The following is a 22,574-nucleotide window of genomic DNA, read 5'->3' as shown; positions in this document are numbered from 1 at the left end:
AGTTTTTTGGGTTAAGTTTGAAGCAGTTGAGAAGTAAAAGGTTCAATAATCTGTAACTACATACAATCCCCTCAGATTGGAGGAGAATATTTTATCCTTTTGATATGCTTTTAATAGCCTGAGGTGTGTTCTTTATGAGGCTATGCTTTTTGTTCAGTAGCTTATGTGTGGCAAAAATAAATCTTATGTTGTTAACTTCTGGTTATATTTTCTGCTTTCAAACAGTGGCTTGAAACTGTAATGTATGTTGTTAGCTGGATTTTACTGCTTCATCTTGTGCGTTATACAGCCCTAATAACATTCATTCTAACTGTACTTTGATTTTTTTTTTGTTTTGTTTTTGCATCTTTTTTAAAAGCTTATATAAAAAAAGCTTATAGAAATATGTATTCCTTAATGTCTTCCGGGATGTCATCTCACAGCTGGAAAGGCCATTTAACTTCTGGGACTGACTTTCTTAGTGTCTCTTGCTATCCTTTTGTTGGAAATGATTAGTTTTACAATAGTGCTGCTGCTTTTAAACAATTCTTGCAGAGAACAGTTTCAGTTTTCCAGTTGATTTTAGATGCTCTGTTGAATCTGAATATAGAAACTTAGTCATGTTGCTTATAACCAGTTTTCCAGTTTATCACTTTACCTGTGTCACTATCACTTTATATTAAATAGAATCACTGCTCTACAGTTCTGCAGTGGTGTGTGTGTATATGTGCATATACATATTAAAAATATGTAGTGAGTAAATGTGAGTTTTTTCCCCATAAAAAAGACATTTTGTAGCTTTTTGGAGGGCATAGGGAGGCCTTTGCAAGGAAAGAAGAGGATGAGTGAAGGGTTCTTGTTCTCTGTAACAAGGTGAAATATTTTATACTTCAGCGCCTGACACTCGAAGGTTCTGGGAGTCCATAAGTTTCTTTACAATCATATGGGATTATGGATGCTCAATATACTTGAAAAATGAGGCTGTCTGTAGGTGGAGTGTCCAGCCATCAAGATACATTAAGTTGCCCAAGTGTTTCCCTTCCTGTCCTGTCATTAATTTAAAGGATTTTGTTTTTTCTGTTGTGGAGGTTTGAACTCAGCCAGCAGCCAGATGCCACGTGGCCAGCCGTTCACCTCCCCCTCCCCCCCCTCTGGTAAAATAGGGGAGGAACAAAAAGAAGATAATTTGTAGGTTGAATAAAAAGAAAGAATTTACTAAATACAGCAAGAGAACAACAGTAACAATAATGAGTCCAAAAAGAAAACGGGTGAAATGCAGCAGTGGCTTACCGAGCGCGGCGACCGACAACCCCCACCCCACCCCCCACCCCCCCCCGCCCAGCAACAACGGGGCCCGATGAGCAGACGGCGTGCATGCAAGCCCCAAGTGAAAAGCCCCATGAAGGCAAGAGAGCCTGCCCACCTAAATCCCCAGGCATGACATCACGTGGTATGAAATACTCCAATGAAAATTAACTCTGTCCTGGTCGAAACCAGGACAGTCTCCACCCCTTATTCCATACCATTAACGTTATGCTCAGGTTTACAAATACATCTTAAGGAATCACCACCCCCTTTTTTTTCCCAGGTCTTACAGATATCATTCCCTTAGTCTATGGGCCATCCTTCCACAATGTTTGCTGAGTTCATTTAGTCCATAACTTCAGGTTCCATCTGTTATGACAGTCTATAAGGTTAAGGAATGAGGCAGAGTTGGCTCAGTCGGTGGAGCAGGAGGCTTTGGATGTGGCACGGAGATGTTGCGAGGCACCAATTGCAATAACAGGGTTATTTGACAGTCCGGTTCATTGGCTATTCTCACCTAAAATCAAATCTCCCTGAGGCACAGATTGGAATTCTCCATCCTCTCCATTATCCACCAAGTGCACCCAGGTCCTTGGGCAAAAATAATCCCATGCATGGGTTTACCTTTACCCAATGCAGGAGTAACCCAGACGGTCTTCCCCAACATATTCCTAATGCGCACTATAGGGGCTTTATCCCCATCCATGGTACGTAGGAGGTTTGATTGAGCAGGGCAAGCTTGCTTGACAGATCCTCTGGTATTGACTAACCAGGTGGCTGTTGCTAAATGCACGTGCCAGTGTCTGAGAGTTCCACCACCCATTGCTCTCAGTGTAGTTTTCAGCAATCCATTGTGTCGCTCAATTTTTCTAGAGGCTGGTGCATGGTAGGGAATGTGATATATCCACTCAGTGCCATGTTCTTTGGCCCAAGCATCTATGAGGTTGTTTCAGAAATGTGTTCCATTATCTGACTCAATTCTTTCTGGTGTGCTATGCTGCTATAAGACTTTCTTCTCAAGGCCTTAAATGGTGTTCCGGGCAGTGGCATGGGGCACGGCACAAGTTTCCAACCAACCGGTGGCTGCTTCCACCATTGTAAGCACATAGTGTTTGCCTTGCCGAGTCTGTGGGAGCGTGATATAATCAATCTGCCAGGCCTCCCCATATTTATATTTTGACCATCATCCTCCATACCAAATGGGCTTTAACCGTTTGGCTTGCTTGATCATAGCACATGTCTCACATTCATGGATTACCTGTGCAATAACATCCATGGTTAAGTCCACCCCTCGGTCACGAGCCCATCTATATGTTGCATCTCTTCCCTGATGGCCTGAGGAGTCATGGGCCCAGTGAGCCATAAATTGTTCACCTTTATGTTGCCAGTCCAGATCTACTTGAGACACCTTAATCTTGGCAGCCTGATCCACCTGTTCGTTGTTTTGATGTTCTTCAGTGGCCTGGCTCTTGGGTACATGAGTGTCTACATGGCGTACTTTCACATCCAAATTCTCTACTCGAGCAGCAATATCTTGCCATAATTCAGCAGCCCAGACGAGTTTGCCTCTGTGATGCCAGTTGCTCCGTTTCCACTGCTGTAACCACCCCCACAGCGCATTTGCCACCATCCATGAGTCAGTATAGAGGTAGAGCACTGGCCACTTTTCTTGCTCAGTGATATCCAAGGCCAGCTGGATGGCTTTCACCTCTGCGAACTGACTCAATTCACCTTCTCTTTCAGCAGCTTCAGCAACCCATCGTGTGGGGCTCCATACAGCAGCTTTCCACCTTCAATGTCTTCCCGCAATGCGACAGGACCCGTCGGTAAACAGGGCATATTGCTTCTTGTTATCCAGTAGTTTAGTATATGGTGGGGCCTCTTCAGCACGTGCTACCTCTTCCTCTGGTGCCATTCCAAAATGTTTGCCTTCTGGCCAATTTGTAATCACTTCCAATATTCCCGGATGGCTGGGGCTCCCTATTCGAGCCTGTTGTGTGATTAATGTGACCCATTTACTCCACGTGGCATCGGCTGCATGGTGTGTAGAGGGGACACTCCCTTTGAACATCCAGTCCAGCACTGGCAGTCGGGGAGCCAGGAGGAGCTGTGCTTCATTCCCAATCACCTCTGAAGTAGCTTGGACCTCTTCATATGCTGCCAGTATCTCCTTTTCAGTTGGAGTATAGCGGTCTTCTGATCCTCTGTATCCCCGACTCCAAAACCCCAGAGGTCGACCCCGAGTCTCCCCTGGTGCTCTCTGCCAGAGACTCCAGGTAGGGCTGTTCTTCCCGGCTGCAGTGCAGAGCACATTTTTAACATCTTGCCCTGTCCAAATTGGCCTGAGGGCTACTGCATGAACTATTTCCTGCTTAATTTGCTCAAAAGCCTGTCGCTGCTCCAGGCCCCATACAAAATCATTCTTTTTCTGAGTCACTTGATAGAGAGGGCTGACAATCTGACTGTAATTTGGAATGTGCAGTCTCCAGAAACCCACAACACCTAAGAAAGCTTGTGTTTCCTTTCTGTTAGTTGGTGGGGACATAGCTGTTATTTTATCAATCACCTCCATTGGAATCTGACAACGTCCATCTTGCCATTTTACTCCTAAAAACTGAATTTCTTGTGCAGGTCCCTTGACTTTACCACGCTTTATGGCAAACCTGGCTCTCAGAAGGATTTGAATTATTTTTTCCCCTTTCTTAAAAACTTCTTCTGCTGTATTACCCCATATAATGATGTCATCAATGTACTGTAAATGTTCTGGGGCTTCACCCTGTTCCAGTGCAGTCTGGATCAGTCCATGGCAAATGGTGGGGCTGTGTTTCCACCCCTGGGGCAGTCGATTCCAGGTGTATTGGACACCCTTCCAGGTAAAAGCAAACTGTGGCTTGCATTCTGCTGCCAGAGGGATGGAGAAGAATGCATTGGCAATATCAATCGTGGCATACCACTTGGCCACCTTCGACTCTAGTTCATATTGCAGTTCCAACATGTCTGGCACAGCAGCACTCAGCGGTGGCGTGACTTCATTCAGGCCACGATAGTCCACTGTCAATCTCCACTCCCCATTAGACTGTTGCACTGACCATATGGGGCTGTTAAAAGGGGAGTGCGTCTTGCTGATGACTCCTTGGCTCTCTAGCTGATGAATCAGTTTATGGATAGGGATTACAGAGTCTCGGTTGGTGTGGTATTGCCGTCGATGCACGGCTGTAGTGGCAGTTGGCACCTGTTGTTCTTTAACCCTCAGCAATCCCACAACAGAAGGATCCTCTGAGACCAGTTAACACAGACAGCTGTTTAATTCCTTCTGTTTCCAAGGCAGCTATACCAGAAGCCCACCGATACCCTTTTGGGTCTTTAAAATACCCTCTTCTGAGATAATCTATGCCAAGAATACATGGAGCATCTGGGCCAGTCACAACGGAGTGTTTTTCCCACTCTTTTCCACTTAGGCTCACCTCAGCGTCCAATACAGTCAACTGTTGAGACCCCGCTGTCACTCCTGAAATACAAACGGGTTCTGCTCCTTTAAAATTTGATGGCATTAGGGTGCATTGCGCACCAGTGTCCACTAGAGCCTTATACTGCTGGGGGTCAGATGTGCCAGGCCATCGAATCCACACAGTCCAGTAAACTCGGTTGTCCCTGTCCTCCACCTGGCTGGAGGCAGGACCCCTCTAATGTTGATCATAATACTCGCTAACAACAAATGGGTTAGTGTGGTGAGCATAGGTTTCAGCCTCATCTTGATCACTCACTTCTTGTGAATACAAGTCAGAAGTTCTTCTCATAGGATCATGAGCAAAGTCGACCTTTCTGCTCCATTTGGGCACTTGATTACTGGAAACCGGAGAAGCATTTCTCCTGAAAGGACCACGTTCTGTACTTGTTCTTCCTTCCAACTCACATACCTGCTTTTCTAGGAGGTAAGTAGACTTTCCATCCCATTTCTTCATGTCTTCTCCATGGTCACGCAGTCAATGCCACAGGTTCCCCCGTGGTGTGTACCGGTTCTCTCGAGTAGAGAAACGATTGCTCCTAATAGCCAAGATTCTGGTCCGTGCAGGTGGGGAGTAGGACATGTTCTCTTTAAGTTGCTGAACATCTTGAGATAATTTGTTCACAACTGCGATGATGGGGGAAGAGACACTTTCTTCATATTGTCGTAGTCGGCGAGTTCATCCACTGTTGGTCCCTCTTCATCTCTCCAGTCCATTAGTGCTAATGCACTGGCATATGATGAGGGTGTGCTCCGTACAGAAGTCCTCCACATGGGCCAGGTGCATCGGACTTCATCCGGATCTGTGGGTAGCCGTACATTATCTGGGTCATAGTAAACTACCTCCTGCAGAGCTAGCTCCCTCAAGTATTGAATGCCTCTTTCCCTAGTGGTCCACTTACTTGGTCGACATGTCAAGTCATCCTTGAAGGGATACCTCTCCCTCACACTTGACAGAAGTTGCTTCCAGAGACTAAGATTTTGTGTCTCCTTTCCAATGGCTTTGTCAATGCCTCCTTCCCTAGACAGGGATCCCAGCTGCCTCGCCCCCCTGCCCTCTAGTTCCATGCTACTGGCCCGCTATCCCAGCACCGCAGCAGCCAGGTAATGAGTTGCTCAGCTGGCTGGCAGCTGTAATCTTTTCTTATGTCTTGCAACTCATTCAAGGATAAGGATTGGGTGACTATCACTGGCTCTGCCTCCTCCTCCTGTTCTCGTGATGGGCCTGGTTCATCATCACCCTGTATGGCACGAGGGAATTTTCTTGTGTATTTCTTCTTCTGTATGGCAGCAGCTGACACTGTTATGGATTGGTTCTCTGGTTCAGCTGCAGCGCCTGTCCTCGGGGTTGTAGTGGCTGCAGTTTCTGTTACTTGATTAATCTTAAATAATAGCTTAACTATAAACAAAACCTGAACCACATTCAGGAACACACTAGCTCCTAATAGCACGGTAACCATGTTTATGTCAACATTCCAAAGATACCTGAACCCTCCAAATTTCTCAAACACAATTGTAAATAGCCCCAGGACCGATGACTGCATGGTATCATAGATTAGCATCACACAGTACAACAGAAACAAAACCTTAACCCAACTCTCATGGAAGGTGAGCAACAGCATGGGAAACACGTATTGCAAATGAAGTGATAAATCTTAAGGAGCCAAGCAATCCACGTTTTACCCGTTTTGTTGTTATCTCAAACAAAAAGAAAAACCTTGGGGCCCCACGTTGGACACCAAAAACTGTGGAGGTTTGAACTCAGCCGGTAGCCAGATGCCACACGGCCGGCTGTTCACCTCCCCCTCCCCCCTCTGGTAAAATAGGGGAGGGACAAAAGATAATTTGTAGGTTGAATAAAAAGAAAGAATTTACTAAATATAACAAGAGAACAACAGTAACAATAGTGAGTCCAAAAAGAAAACAGGTGAAATGGCCCAACAAGCAGACGGCGGGCGTGGTGCAAGCCCCAAGTGAAAAGCCCCCTGAGAGCAAGAGAGCCCGCCCACCTAAATCCCTGGGCATGACATCACATGGTATGAAACACTCCAATGAAAACTAACTCTATCCTGGTTGAAACCAGGACATCTATCTAAAACTTAAGGTAATATATCAAAAATACTATATAGATCAGTGTTTGTAAGGTACTTGGATACATGTGTACAAGTATGATAGAAGAAGTAGAGTCTTGTATTAATTCTGTATTCAGGAGTGAGAAAATGTGCTACAAATGAGGCATGGGCTATATGCTGAATGGTGAAACTTGGAAGAAATTCTGTGCAGCTGCCTTGCCGTTATCTTTCCTGTGTCTTGAATGGAACAGGGGTCCTGTGGAAAATAACATCTGTGGTTGTGTATTTTCTCATATTGCTAAGTGAGTGGAATAAAAATTGACACGTTTTTAAGGTGTTGAACAGTTGAAAGTCTGATGTAGTACTGCAGGCTGTGCCTAAGACTTCATGGCTTAGGGGGGTTTGGTTTGTTTCTTGAAGAATTCCGGGATAACATTCACAATATAGCAACAATTGCCTAAGGGTTTTGTGCACACATACAAGCTTAATTGTTGAGGGTTGGAATAATACTGATATTCACAAGAGGTAAAGGCAGGAGTTATTACAGAATATTAACTAGGGGTGATCAGAAGATGTTTTTGCCAAAACCTCTTTTTTTGTTTGCATTTATTTACTCTGGTTTCTGGAAACATTATTTTAGGGGCTTTAAATAAGAGGAAAAGATACGTGTTTGAGCATGCTGATTTGCAATAATGATAAAGGAAGGAATAAAGATGTAGATAGAGTCAAAATCTTGCACTTTTTAAGAATGAGGGAGGCTTGTTCTTCTGTCACAAAATAACAGACTTCCAGTCCTGACAGGTTCTTCCTGTGCAGTCTCTGAGGGGATCCAGACAGTTATCAGTACCAGACCCAGTAGTCTACACATGGAAATGTGGGGCAGCATTTGCTTGTGAGTAGTGTTTCAATACCAATGGACTGGGAAGATCACTTGATCTAATATTGGAATATGTCACAGAAAAATTTCTGTCCTTTTCTCTTCCTCAACCATCTGGGTTTATCGTGTAGGGAGGCATTTTTTCCTAGATTTTCTTGGAAGATAAGCTAGTGTGCGCCAGACAAGGTGCACACATGAATCCTTTTGAGAGTGCCTGCTAGGCTGAAGAGCATGAGCCGTGTGCAACAATGAGCTGATATACTAATAAATGTGGGGAAAATAACAAAACCTACCCCAAATCTCTGTGCTCTGAGTCAGTGATTTTATTAACTTTTCAATAGTCCCAATCTAAAACTGTCCTTATCACTTCTACATACTCCCTGAAGGCATCTGTTAAAGTTTAATTGCTGCACATGATATGTAAGGAGAAATGCTCGACGGTAGAACATGGGTATCCAGCATTTTTTCACTGGAGAAACTCTGTTCACACTGATAAATTATTAACTAGGCTTCCATAGATATATCCTTAGCTTCTAAAACCTGTACTGGTAAATGAGGAACTTGGCTTTACAGGTCAGGTTGTGATGGGCTGATTGCTGTAGGTTAGCAAGAAGCAGCAGCAGTGGCAAGAGATACAACTACTAGCGTGTCCTGACTATGTCTCTTGACTATGTGCTATGATGAGCACATCATCTTGGAGAGATGTGCTCTCCAGGTGAGGTGAGGACATCCCTTTCATGCTGGCAAACTTTGGCTGCCTACTCTGTGTACACTGGACCATCTCAGAAATGACTTGTTCCCCTCTGAAAGATCTTTCATAGATTTCCTGCTGGAAGTGTACATCAACTATGCTTTCCATCTCAAACCTAGACCAGTTAGTAGTTTGACCCTCACATAAGGATACATTTTGGTATTGTTTCAAGTGGCATAAGCTGTCTGTATTGTAAATGCAATCAAAAGGCCAAAGCACTTACTATGCAGATTGCTGGAGTAAATCTTGGCCAAGAGGAGGCAGAAAACTGCTACAGAAAGGTCATATTATGATTAATATTCTGTGAGTGCAGCTCTGCACACTCTTTCTCCTGAATAACTTCTCTGTTGCCCTTTCACTTAACAGCTAGTGTTCCGTAATATGTTGGCTGTACCCACCACCTGTTCTTCCCAAAGCTTGGAATAGTAGTTCTAGGACAGGTAGAAAGTCTGGAAGCCCACCTCCAGGTTCTTGAACTCTTTTGCTTATAGTGCCACTGGAATTACACATCTAGCTAGAAAGAGGGAGAGAGGTATCAAGTATGGTTACAAAGGGAATCTGAAGTGAAGAGAAATAATTGAGGGCTTGTCTGTGTTGTTGTAGGGCTTCTGTGTCTTTTTGCTGTTTGTACAGCACCACTAGTATTATGGAATTGCCTTGACAGGTCATGGCCAGGAGGATAGATGAGAAAGCTTGTGATCCTTTTCTTATAGTTAGCGTAACGTATTATAGTATAGTCTACGTTAGGTAGTCTACGTTTGAAAATTCAGATTGCTAACAAAGACGTATCGAAGCCTTGGGTCTCATAAGGTATTTCTGTGATGGAAATCTCTATCTTCCGTCATGTCCTATAAGGTCATCTTTGGCAGTAACATCTGCTTCCTTCTAGTTTGGAGCAGTTCCCACACAGTGATCCATTGTGCGGCTTTGAACTTCACTCCTCCAGCACTGTGCCCGGCTGCTGCTTGCTAGCCGCTGTTGAAGACTCTACTGCTAAATCTCTGCTGTTGCTTTTTGTGCAAACTAGACTGAAGCCAGACAGTCTGTTCAGCACTGTCAACTTCAGCTGCATGCCCTTTTCTCAGGAGAGATACATCTGAGGCACTGGATGGGCTGTGCTGAGAGGACGAGTTTTAAAATGGCAAAGAAAATAATTCCAGATGTTCCCTTTGAACAGTATTTTTGGAGGAATTTCTCCATTTTCTTTGCTTGTTATACAGTGTATGACAAATTATGCTGATTCTGTGTATGCTGCTGTCATGCAGTCTATATAGGCTTTTGCTGAAGTTGCTCATTGGATTCATTGCAGTCCTAGAAGATCAGACAGCAGCGTGTAGTTCTTTTCTCACTAAACTAAGTTCTGGTCCTCAGTCATAGATGATATGCATGGCTGCTCCCCACAGACCTTGTGCTATTACTTTGAGCTGTCTTGGATAGACATTTATGTTACAAATCTCACCCTGGGAAGCAGAGGAAGCCTCCGCATATTCCACTACTTCTTCTGCCCTGCTGAAAGTGATCCTCAGGACTCTGATAGCTGATGCACAACTCAGACTTCAGACAGACAGCAGTGTAACCTGTGAAAGCGAGATTACATTTTCTAACTAGATTTTTGTGGGTGTTTTTCCTGCCTGCCACAAGAATTTTGGAAACCGATATGCTTACAAATGCAGACTTCCCTGTCATGGCCATTTTGAGGTAGAGGAACTGGGACAACACACTGATGCATTTCATGGCAAGATTTAAGTGAGCTGTTAGCTTTATTTGCTGTTTGTAGAGAAAAACATTGTAGCATTGTATTTAATGAAAAACAAAACAAGGCAACTCTCCAAGGTCATCCCACTTTCTGATTAAGCTGTTTATATCCTCTGGTAGGTTTCTGGACAAGTGTCCTTGTGAACAGCTCATTTTATACAGCAAATGAGAACCAGGATGCATTTGCTTGTGTGATTTGTATGCCTGCATTTGAGGCAGTCATGCTGCATCCCCTTCACAGTCAGTGGAGAGAAATGGATGCTACTAGACAATGATTCCTCTGACCTTTTTAAAATCTTCTCATGAAGATGAGGTGAGTCATGCCCTAGAAATGACTGTTTATCTCTGTTGCTTATAGAGTGGGTCTGGGATGACTAGGTCAGAATAAATAAGAGAGATCATAGAATAGGATCATAGGATGACTTGAGTTAGAAGGGACCTTTAAAGATCGTGTAGTCCAACATCACTCCCACTTGCCTGCCTTGGGCAGATGAATCTTCTAAAGATTTTTCACACCTCTATAGAGATAAATCATATAATGTATGATTGTTTTCATGCACACCAAAGGTATATAAACTTACTTCTTTTCATTAAAACCTGAATTCAGTTCTTTGCTAAATCAAATAGAAAGTTATTATCACATGTAGTGGATAATGAGTGTTGCTACACCATACTGTTGCAGAAAGGCATATGAGCACCTAGCATCTAACAGGCTGGAATAACAGAGGACTGGATTTCTCACCTCCTACACACATCTAACGCACATTGCCTCATTCAAAGCACTCACACACAAGGTCTGGGTTCCCTTCTCCCCAAACCTAGAGAGGGTTTCACTGGCTTGGTGGATGCTTTTCCAAATGGTTGCTTTTCTAAATGCTAGTTTCCTCTTCTCTGACTCTGCAGCCTGGTTGCAGTTCCTGAGCAACCTTCCTGCAGCCCTCTGGCAAAGCTCAAAGATAATTTCGGTTTTCTTCATTCATGAAGAAAGCAAAGTCAATGACAGAATTTTGTCAAGTGTACTAAACCTCAGCTTGATAGTCAGGAGTTTTTCTGCAAAATGAAATGTTTGATAAAGTCAAGGCACCTTCTTTGGAGTACTCTTAATTCAGCAAATTAGTGAAAACATTTGAACTTGAAGATTTACAAACAAGTTTCTGTTGAAATTTTTGAAGAATCCTCATCCATTTCTGTGGAACATACCTGCTGATGCATTCTGATTAGAAATTTCTGTTGGGGCAAAAAATCAAGCAAACCTACTGATATTTCAGTCAATTGCTTGCTGCAGCTTGTCATGGTTTGAGCCCAGAAGGCAACTGAGCATCATGCAGCCATTTGCTCACCCCTTACCCCCCTCCAGTGCTGGGAAGGAGGAAATAAAGCAAAACACTCAGGAATCGAGATAAGGACAGGGAGGGGTGTCTCACCCATTATGGTCATGGGCAAAAGAGAGGATTGTTAGGGGAAGAAAAAGAACATCACTTTATTTCAAATGCTAACAAAACCAACACTTAACAGAGTGGGACAGTGAGAAGCATTACCACATCTTAAAAATGCCTCTCCCACTCCTTCCTTCTTCCAGGGCTCAGTTTTGTTCCTGATATGTCTACCTCTTTCCCACAGGGACAGGGAATGAGGGGTTTTTGGTTAGTCTGCTGCCCCTTTCTCCAAGGGAGGGGGAAACACTCCTCTGCTCCACATGGTGTCCCTCTCATGGGAGACAGTCCTCCACAAACTTTCTGTTGTGAGTCCTCCAGGGGATGCATTCTTCTCGAGATGCTCTGGTGTGGGTCATCCCCATGTGTTGCAGTCCTCCCAGCGCCAAACTACAGCAGCGGGGGCTTCTGCTCACAGAGTTCTGGCCTTCTCTGGGTGCCACTGCCCGCTCCAGTGTGGGGTCCTCCACAGGCTGCAGGCGAATCTCTGCTCCTGCGGTGATCTCCGTGCGTGGCAGGGGAGCAGCCCTGTGTCTCACCAGGGGATACAGGGGGGATCTCTGCTCCAGCACACCTCCCCCCCTTCATCCTCCTTCCTTCCACTGACCTTGGTGTTTGCATAGGTGGCCTTCTCCTAACTCCTCCTTACAAGTCCCAGGTCCCTCCCAGATTCCCCTTCTTAAATACGTTATTGAAGAGACACGGCCACCATTGCTAATTGGCTTGGCCTTGGCGAGAGGCTGGTCTGACTTGGAGCCAGGGGAGCTTTCAAGAAGTTTCTCACAGGGGGCCACTGCTGTAGCCCCCTCCCTCACTACTAAAAACCCTACCACTCAAACCCAGCACACAGCTAAAAGAAACAGATACTTTACTTTGTAAGAACATCTTGTTAAGTAATGAAAATAATCCTCTTGTTTTACCATGTATTTTCTACTTCATGTTAGATGAAGAATCCTGTAATAGCACTGCAGTACAAACCACTGCCCCAGGCATCTTGTACACAGTTACACATGATGGTTGCTGCCCAGAGCAGCCTCAAGTCCCAGTGAACAGGAGACAGGGCGTTTAAGGAGGATGGAGATAGGCCATGACTAGATCACGGAGCAGCAGCTGCTGACCAGTAACATTGATGATAGTGGCTTTCAGATGTCCAGTGTGTGCTAGTTCATGCCTGTCCTGTGCATCTTGGTGTCAAATGCAATTGTGTCATAACATAATACATACTAAATTAATTTCTCCTAAACTCACTGTGTTGGTACTTGTAAGAAATGCTAGTGGTTAGAAAGAAGGATTAGGAAATTTGCTGGCATTGTACTTGCTTTCTATTTCCGAGAGAACTCAGTATCAAGAAGTGATTCTTGCTCCCCAGTGCTATGCCTATTTTAATGTAGGGACAGGGTGCTATGAATTTTTAAAAGTAAACAGTTGATAAACTTGCTTCAACTTGACTCAGTTAAATTTTATAACTGTGAGTCTTGGTTAAATTTCTAATTTATCCAGCTATCAAAAAAAAATGTAAGGTACGCATTAGAATTTGGTTTACAACTGTATAAATCTGTTCTATTCTAGACCTCAGTTCACTGCTTTTCTTTCCATTTCATCACAGAAAGTATAGACACACAGGGAATAACTTAAACGTATTAAGGTAAAGTTCAGTATTAAATGAATACTGTCTTCATGCACACTGTGACTAAGCAATAAGATTGAGATGACTCAAGCCCAGGTCATATTTTCATGGATGATTTAACATTGCACAGATTTTATTTTTTTTTTGCTTAACAATAGCAAAAATATTTTTCCTTCCTTCATTCTTTGGTTTGGAGCTGTTTGGTTTGTTTAATTTTGCAAGCTGACGCATTGAATTTCATTTCCATTCTTACCCAGGGAGGTATCACCTTTTCTGGTTAAATGCTCAGCCAGGAAGGTGAACCATGTTTGCTCAATCGTGAGCAAAACAAAAGAAAAAGATTGCCACCCTGTTGTGTCATGCTTCCCACTTCTTTCCTCCTGCTTGTAAGTATGTTAGCTAAAGGAGTGTAATGTAGAGAAGATTATTAGATGTTTGTTTATTCCAAAGCATCACCTAAGGGGTTAAATTCTCTTATTTAAATGTTTTGTAGGATCTGTGGGGAGCGTGGGCTTGTGTTCACATGTGAATGCCGTCTGGTGTACTCTCTACCTCTGGTCTGTTCTGCACTTGCTCCCCTGCCTTCATGCACACTTGAAAAATAACACAAGGTTGTTTCACTGGCCAGTGGTGTTCCCTCTCACTTGCGATATGAAACCTGACTGTTTGGGCAGCTGTATGAGCCTAAAATTCTACAGCAGGGAAACAGAAAATGTATTTTTTTTTTTTAAATGCTTTTTCACGTTACTTGAAGATTATTATAAGGGCTGAAAAGCAGAGGGAGACCTGTAGTAGGAGCATCGTTTAATGAACGCTCAGACTGGCAGTACTGAGCTTAGTCTTAGCTCTCTTATTTATATAATCAGGCATGTTAATTTAGTGCTTACTTACACAGTAAGGTGGAATACTTCATAGACTTAATGAGCTTTAACATTATTGCTTTAGTCTTTAAAGACTTATGATTTTGTTTTTGAAATGTTATCACACTAGTGCTAGAAACTGGATATAGCTTGAAGGCATTGTCTGGTTAGAGAGAGATCTGCAGTCCTGTAGGTATGTGACAGCTTTGCCAAGACATTACCAGAAAGCTGGAATTGTGCCTGACCTAAGAAATGTACTGCTTCTGAACCCATTGTTTTTGTTTGATTAATGAATCTGAGTTTTTCTGATTACTATGAAGTCAAACACACTTATACTACATGACTTAGAGAGGTAGACTTAAAGAATCAGTTTCAACTTTTCTCTCAGCTTGCATCCATTTCAGTGCACTGGTACAAATTTGTATGATGGTATTCTGTGCTTTTAATGTCTCTTTAAACAATGTTGCTGCCACTCATATGTGACCTTTTCTTTAATGCAATATATGAGTTGCCAGTTCATAAATTTTCCAGCTCTTATATCTAAAGATCTTTGAAGTTTGTTCTTAGTCAAAGAATCTGCTCACTATTTGCATTGCAATACTGACTAGAGCAAGCACTCAGTCTAATCCATGTGTCATTAAACAAGATCACATTCAGCAAATTTGCTTTGGTTTTCTTTTCTTACCACTTGATTTCACTGTCTTGAGTCACTCTTCCTTACCTTGCAAATTTATTGATTTTGTGCAACAAGCATTTCCTGCTGCTTCAGTACCTGCTGGCACTTAGTTTGCTTATCCGGGCGTGTGCGCTTTGCAAACACTTGGTTGAGAAGTGAAGCTGGTTTTTCTTGCTCCTGTATATGGCATTCTGCAAGCAGTATGCTTAAGTTAGAACAGGAAGAGAGACAAGTTGGCCATTACACTCTCAACATGGTAAGCTTTACATTTGTTAAAGGTTCTTGGTATGACAGGAACCTATTAATGTCTTTCTGCCATTTTATTAGACTTAATGTTGGCTGTCCATCCCTTCCTTCCCCCATTATAGGCTTGCATACAGCTGTGGGCCTCAGAAAAGATAAAAGATAACTGTGGACATGGACCATGTTTTGGTGGCTACCTAGTGAAGCCATCTTAGTTTTCCCATCCAGAGGGCCCTTGACAGGATTGAGAAGTGGGCCCATGTGAACCTCGTGAGCTTCAACAAGGCTAAGTGTAAGGTCCTGCACTTGGGTTGGAGCAACCCCCAGTATCAATACAGGCTGGGGGATGAAGAGATTGAGAGCAGCCTTGCAGAGAAGTACTTGGAGGTACTGGTGGGTGAAAAGCTGGACATGAGCCAGCATTGTGTGCTTGCAGCCCAGAAAGCCAACCGTATCCTGGGCTGCATCAGGAGAAGTGTGGCCAGTGTTATAAGTAGATTTCTCAAATTGATGTGAGTCAGAGCCAATCAAAATTTCAATTGTTTACTTAGCAAGCGGTCGAGCGAGGTGATTCTCCCCCTCTACTCCACTCTCGTGAGACCCCACCTGGAGTACTGTGTCCAGCTCTGGGGCCCCCAGCATAAGAAGGACATGGACCTGCTCGAATGGGTCCAGGGGAGGGCCACAAAGATGATCAGGGGGCTGGAGCACCTCCCCTGTGAGGACAGGCTCAGAGAATTGGTGTTGTTCAGCCTAGAGAAGAAAAGGCTCAGGGGAGACCTGACAGTGGCCTTCCAGTATTAAAGGGGGCCTACAGGAAAGATGGGGAGGGACTCTTTATCAGGGAGTGCAGTGCTAGGATGAGGGGTAATGGTTTTAAACTGAACGAGGGTAGATTTAGATTAGATTTAAGGAGGAAATTCTTTACTGAGAGGGTGGTACAGCACTGGAACAGGTTGCCCAGAGAAGCTGTGGTTGCCCCCTCTCTGGAAGTGTTCAAGGTCATGTTGGATGGGGCTTTGAGCAACCTGGTCTAGTGGAAGGTGTCCCTCCCCATGGCAGGGGGGGTGGAACTAGGTGATCTTTATGGTCCCTTCCAACCCAAACTATTCTATGATTCTATGAATTTTATTTCAGACCCCCATGTGAATGAACTCAGGATACAGGGGATTTGTGTGTTTTAAGCAGCACGTATGTGAAACATGCCTCTTTTCATTTGAGTGTCAAAGCTGAGTGCATTGGATCCAGATTCAGCACGCTGTGATAAATAGTGCCAGCACTGAGTTGGGAGGTGGGAATTGTGGCCTCCTGAAGCATGCGTAAGAGGCAGCAGTGCCATCAGTCCTTCTCCTGATGAGTTTCCAACCTGATCATTGTGCCTTGTGCAGCTTTGGTTTGGACAGTGGTTAGTGCCTTTTCAAGAGATGCTATATCCCAGCTTCTCATGTGACAAAAGTCAATTGCAGTCCACCACACCATGCTGCATTTGGCTACTGTTGGTAGGAATTTCTTTACCAGTATGGAAGTACCGTTTGTGCCCGTCCCACATAAATCTGTGCTTGTAAATAGGTGTAGTGCAGACCACATTGCTGGCAAAGAATTTCTCACCAGCAGTAGCTGAAGGCCACTCAAGCAACATGAGGTAATGCCACGGTTCCCATACCACTGCAGTCAGTTCACATGGAAAATGCTGGTTTTGTTGCTGAGTCACTAAATCATCCCACATACTGGCTTCCGGCAAAGTAAACATAAGGACTTGGCGGTGGAAGTAATTTCTTGCATCAAGCAATTTGATAATAGCGTCATTGAAGAAAAGAGGATAATTCCTCTCCTGTTCATCTTGCTTCCTTTTAGGTCTGCCTCTCTCTCTAGGGAGCAGGATGCTTCTCCTCCTTCCTGAGGGAATGGGGGAGAGGTGAGGGGAAAGCATTTTGTAGTGCAGATGAAGCTGTTGATTTGATGGGTTCAAGGAGGATACATGTGGCGGTGACAGTAGTGGTTGCTGCACCTGGGGTAACTCCAAATGTAGCTGATTGCAGTGGATTCACTGTGCTTCCTGTAGCTCTTAACTAACATCCCTCACAAAGATTCCGGTTCAGGGGTGCTATATTTCTAATTGTCACAAGCAGCGGTACTAGCAGTTAGCAAAAATAAATGGCATGTTCTTCCCCACTGTAATGCTTTTTCTCCGCCCCCCCCCCCCCCCCCCTTTTTTTTTCCTCAAAAAAACAAGCCTTAAGTAATTCTTTTGTCTTGGGAGGGTGAGTGAACGCTCTCTGGATAGACATGGTGCCTGTGTACAGTGGATGCAGGTATACTTCAGGATAAACTGCACCTTATTATTCAGTTGTGTCTAATTTTGCTGTCATGTGCTAACATGTCTGTTATTTCTAATGTATCTTCCCTCAACAATAGATTCAGAGAGGAAGACTCCATTCTAGAAATCCCTTTCCACAGGGATAAGAAAAGTGGGAAAAGCATGTGGATAGTTCCAAGGAGCAGTTCTACTCCTTTCCATGAGGCAAGGGAAAAAACCCACATATTCGAGAGGCTCACTTACATACTGTCTTGTGATTGTGTCACTTCATTCATTCCTCCTCTGTTACTACTTCCTTTGCAAGTCCAATATTAGATCATTGCTTTACTCTGACTTAAGAAATTAATGCTCTATCTGCATATTGAATGTAGATGAGAACCAAGTCTATCCTTTTAGGGGGCTTTTCATTTTTACATGTGTCCTAATTTGCATTTTAGCATTCCTCAAATGCTTTGTTGTGTGAAATCTTCACTCAGTTTAGGATGAAAACAACTACATTTCCTAACCAGCCACAGGGCTGCTTAATAAAACATCAAAAGTCTGTTGAAAGGATCATTGTCAGTTTCTAAAAGCTGGATGGTTACTTTTGTTTTTAAACCCTAAATTGGTTCATAATTCAGCTTTTGTCAGCTAATTTATTCTGGACTATTTAGAGAGAGAGCAAAAAGTGCAGGAAAGGAGAAGTGCAAATTTCCCTATTAAATCTTAATGTAAAATACAGGTCTGGTCTCTAGTCATGTTGAAAGGGAATGAAAGGGCTCAAACAAATGAATTTCTGACAGTTATTAAGACTAAACTGTGATGTGATGTATGAAAGCTTTGCTTGTGCTTTGCTTCGTTTGTTTCAAAGCTTTGCTTGTGTTTTGACTCCAGACTCCTGAACTGTTTCCTTAGGTCCCTTTGTCTGTTTAGGTAAGATGGAAACGCTCGTTAAGCTCCCTACGTAAATCACTGATAGCAGCCTCAAGGCCTTCAGTGGACACTTGGGCAACTCCTAGAATGAGATAAGGGGGTCTCTAACAAAGAGACACAGAGACCCTGTTATAGGGAAACTGATTTTGCTGACTTAGGAGGGAGACACTTGGACTTTACTTCACAGCGCATGCTCTGAAAAGAGGGTCAACTAGCGAACGCTGTGAAGAAGACTGCTTACTTCCTCCCCCGACCACCAAAGACCCTCACCCTATTTTCACTACTCATGCTTGGATTATGCAAATGAATTCTGGGAACTCATTATCATAAGACACCCCTTTCTAGGAAATCTAATGGATATATATGATTTGTGTGTATGTAAACTGATGTCCCCTGCTAATTCTTGGGAGCCCTTACAGTGGAGAATCCCCAGGGCGACCCCAGCGCTGCCAATAAAAGAATATCTGCTTAACAGTTATATTGGATTCTGACTGTTGAGGTAATTTCTTTGTTTCAATGTGTTGTCTAAAGCAGGGAAGTCTTAAGTGGTAGTTTGTTAAAAACAGTATCTCATTACTTATTAGTTTCCTTTTTCATAGAACAAGTGTTCTGGCTGGTTTTGCTATTGCCGTTTTTTAGCAACTACATGTGTAACAGAAATGTCTACTGCTTACCCCAAAAGGTATGTGAGCTAAACCAGATGATCTCTTCCTGTGAGTTAAGGGCTGTTTTAGTACCTCTTGTACCAGCACATGGCAGAATGAAGGCAATGGTATCAGAGTTTCAACACAGAATTTGTCCAATCAGGCATGAGTGAAGTAGGATGCAGTGGCAATTTCTTACTACATCTGCTTCATGTAGGGTAAAGATACCTGCACTGTCTTCCATCCTAAAAGATAGCCTTGCAAGAGCAACAGTATCTAAGAGCTGGGAAAACTTGGCTTATGCAAAGTTAACTGCTGCTAGTACTTCAGCTGGTTTGGGGTAGAAAATATCACCTAGGCAGAGTGATATGTAAAATGTATTTAGAAGGAATCCTGTCTGAACAAATACGAGCTTCTCTTGAGATATTTGCTGAAGCTTCAGCAGCTAGGCACTGTCTGGTTAGAAAAGCTATTATTTTGGAGTAGCGATTTCATAGTGCAGAAGAAAATCTGGAAGATGAGGGGGGTCCAAATCTTAATGTCAATTCACTGGTTGGTACGCATATGTTGGATAACTGGCAGACAGAAAAACTGGGCTATTTCAGCATCAGGTATGTTACGGCAGCCCTAAACACAAAAGCTGTAACTTTGATGACTTTCAAACATTACTAGATTAAGACTTTCTCAAATCAGACTGTGATGGTAATGTCAAAATCATGTATGCTTGTTTGTTTTGACTTTCAGGTAGTTTGAAATAAATATACCCAGCTGTTTTGTGGCTCCAAACTACAATTATGCCAGGAAGTTGATTCTGCAGCTGCTTGTGAATGCAGTCAGAAGGCCTGCAGCGTGCTGATGAGTGTTGGCCAGGACACAAGGGCATTCAGTAACGAGGAAAATGACTGGCTTTCTTGAGGAAGAAACAAAGAAGCCACCTTTATTTCTTGCATAGCTGGAAAGCAAAGCAATACAATCTTGACACCTGGTTAACTTAAGCATTTTTCAAAATACCTCTTGCCTGTGTGGAACTTGTAACTCTGACACAAACGTGCCTTTGGAGTTGTGCAAATAAATCATTGGAAGAATTTATCGAGCAAAACAGTCATTGAAAGAGTGACTGTTGAAGAACCATGACGAAGCACTTGGAGATCATCAATTTGTCATTTTTGTTGGAACATGAAAGGGAAACAATACTGGGAGTATTGAAGAGAGATGAGTATCTGAAAAAAGTTGAAGATAAAAGGATAAGGTAACACTTATTACTGTTCTTACAAATACAGTCCGTAACATATTTTTGTGGTACACAGTGAATATTTTTTAGATGCCTCAGGAGAAGGATGAGTGTTGGGAGTTATAACTCAAAGTGTGTTAAAAAGAAAATAGCTTGCTACTGTGGCCGTCAGTAAATAAAAGATTGTGTCCATTGCTTCAAGGCAAAAGAGTCAGAAACATAGCAAGTGCAAAAATACACAGCAGTGTTTTTTAAATTTCAGATTCTGTAGATTTTGTGCAGTATGGCTGAATTTCCCCCCTGTGAATGGAAGGCTTTAGTAAGGCTCTTGAACTTTCTTCCTCTGAGAGGAGCTGTATGCTTGGTGCCTTCAGAGCTGACTGCAGGAGGGGAAGTTTGGAAGGTGTCACAGGGATAAGAAAGTAGGTGTCTGCCTCTATACAGGAGTCCATACAACATGGGGCAAACATGAGATAGTGACCTTTTTCTTTCTGTTGTAGTGCTTACAGAATAGGGAGGAGAGACACTTCATTTCTCAAATGACTTAGATTTGCTAATAAATAAAACTGAAAATCTCAGGTATGGATCTCAGAAGTCACTGATGGGAGAAGTAGAGACTCAGGTGAGTCCGTATGTTTTTTTCTGAGGAAAAAAGGTAAAAATCAAAGTTCAGAGAACAATGTGCAGAGGCAGGCGGAGAGTCAGTTATTTTAGGTAACTCAAATTCAGTTAGTTCAGCTAAGAATCAGCTCTGCAGAAGTTCATATGCTTTTCCAGTATGTTGTTGCTGCTTCCTCTTGCTTCTCCCCATTGCCCTCTTAAACTTTTATACGGTGCTAGTTCTGAGAAACAGGCTTTGTGGATGTATACACCACTTGGTGTTGGCAAGGCTGCTGAGTGTAATGGATGATAAAGTGAAGCTTTCCAGTCTTCGCTGGTTTCTGTCCATGTATTCCAAGGGCAACCTGCATTGTTCTTCCCTTTGATTTGCTAAAAAGCATTTTAGACATTGTGCATTGCAGAGATGTCTGTTAAGCACCTGCTGAGGCTTCTTTTGTATAAAACTGTTATTTGGAAATGCATGCAGAGTTAGTCTGGTTTTGGAAGTCTTGCTACCTTGAGAGAACCAAGTCAAAGTGCAATGCCCCCATTGGTGTGCAGCTCATTTAACTGGAGAAATGTAGTGGCTCATCTAAATGGAGTGGGTTAAAACTGGTTGCTGCTTCTGCTGCAAGACTGGAAGGAAAAGTGTTTCTTTATAGTGGTGTGGGCAAATTAATCATTGAATCTCCTTCATGATTTGTCAGATGAAGAGGAAAACAGAACACAAGAAAACTGATGGAGCACTGTTTGTTCCAGGCATTGTGCTCTGTTTTTTAATAGGATAAGCATTTCAAAGTAAGTATTTCAGTTTTCTAAGGTGGTGGCCTTAGAAATGTGTGACATGCCAGTAGTCATCGATCCAAGGTGTTATGAAGTACAGCAGTGTAGCAGATCACTAGTTTAGCAAACCCCCAGAAAACTTTCTTTTCTACTAATGTCGTTTCCAGATCTCAAGTGGGAAATTGAAACTCATGAGGTTTTGTGGGGGGTTTGATTTTGTTTGGTTTGGTGGTTTTGTTGTGGTTTTTTTTAATACAATGTCTTAAAACCCCTAATTTTCTGGGTTTTTGTCACTACTGGAAGTCACTCTGCCAAACCTGCTGAGTTGAGAACCCGAGGCAACTCTGAAGGATACATACAGTTCAGTAAAGTGGTGGGTGGTGTTGGCTTATCTGTGTTTTGGTACACATGGAAAGGGCACCCTAAGAAAAGTCTGCAAATGAAGTTAATTGAAATATAATGCTAATTAGGATAACTAACAATGTAATGTGATGCTTATGCATACTTCTAGCACCTGTATATGAACCAATAGGGTTTAGATTCAGAGTATATTTGTAGAATTGTCACTAGACCATACTGTGCCTGATAATGGTGGAATGTAGTCTATAAAAGACTTCAAAGATACACAAACAATAAAGAACTGGGTGGGTAACTGCTTCCTAGGAGACTTCATAATTTTTCTTTCTGAATACAGCTTGGCAAGGATATATTTAATTATGGCTTATAAGTATACTTCAGAGGAACATTTGTTGTCTTTGGAATTCCATTTGGTGCAATCTGTTACATATTTTATGGAAGTACTTTGCAGAAGAACAAGTCCCTTTGTATTTATTTTCAAGGCATTTTTCATTCTGGCAAGATGCTTACTTGTACACTGTACTGAAGAATTTTTATTAGTCTGTTCCACTGTTTCTGAATCTATCTCAATAATTGTTTTTTTCCTGTTCCTGTTAGTCTTCAAAAACTATCGTAACTTGAAAAGGTCTTTCTATTCAACATGAAAG

At 42.9% G+C, this 22,574-nt stretch overlaps 1 protein-coding gene across 8 annotated transcripts in view; it reads left to right on the top strand.

The window, feature by feature from the left end:
- Positions 1–22,574, top strand: part of SYTL5 (synaptotagmin like 5) — a 160,415-nt gene that overhangs the window by 71,608 nt on the left and 66,233 nt on the right. For 7 of the 8 annotated variants that reach the window (XR_012627509.1, XM_074858549.1, XM_074858547.1 and 4 more), the window contains exon 2: positions 19,701–20,205. Coding sequence is in view for 7 of the 8 variants with exons in the window: in XM_074858549.1 (XP_074714650.1) it covers positions 20,087–20,205 (119 nt within the window). In the remaining variant the exon portion in view is untranslated. Of the gene's footprint in view, positions 1–18,952; positions 18,995–19,700; positions 20,206–22,574 lie in introns of those variants that run through there. The other variant, XM_074858550.1, reaches the window with a different exon arrangement.

This window comes from Strix uralensis, chromosome 2 (genome assembly GCF_047716275.1).
Source record: "Strix uralensis isolate ZFMK-TIS-50842 chromosome 2, bStrUra1, whole genome shotgun sequence".
In the NCBI taxonomy this organism is placed as follows: Eukaryota; Metazoa; Chordata; class Aves; order Strigiformes; family Strigidae; genus Strix; species Strix uralensis.
This window is presented reverse-complemented; position numbering and strand designations above follow the sequence as displayed.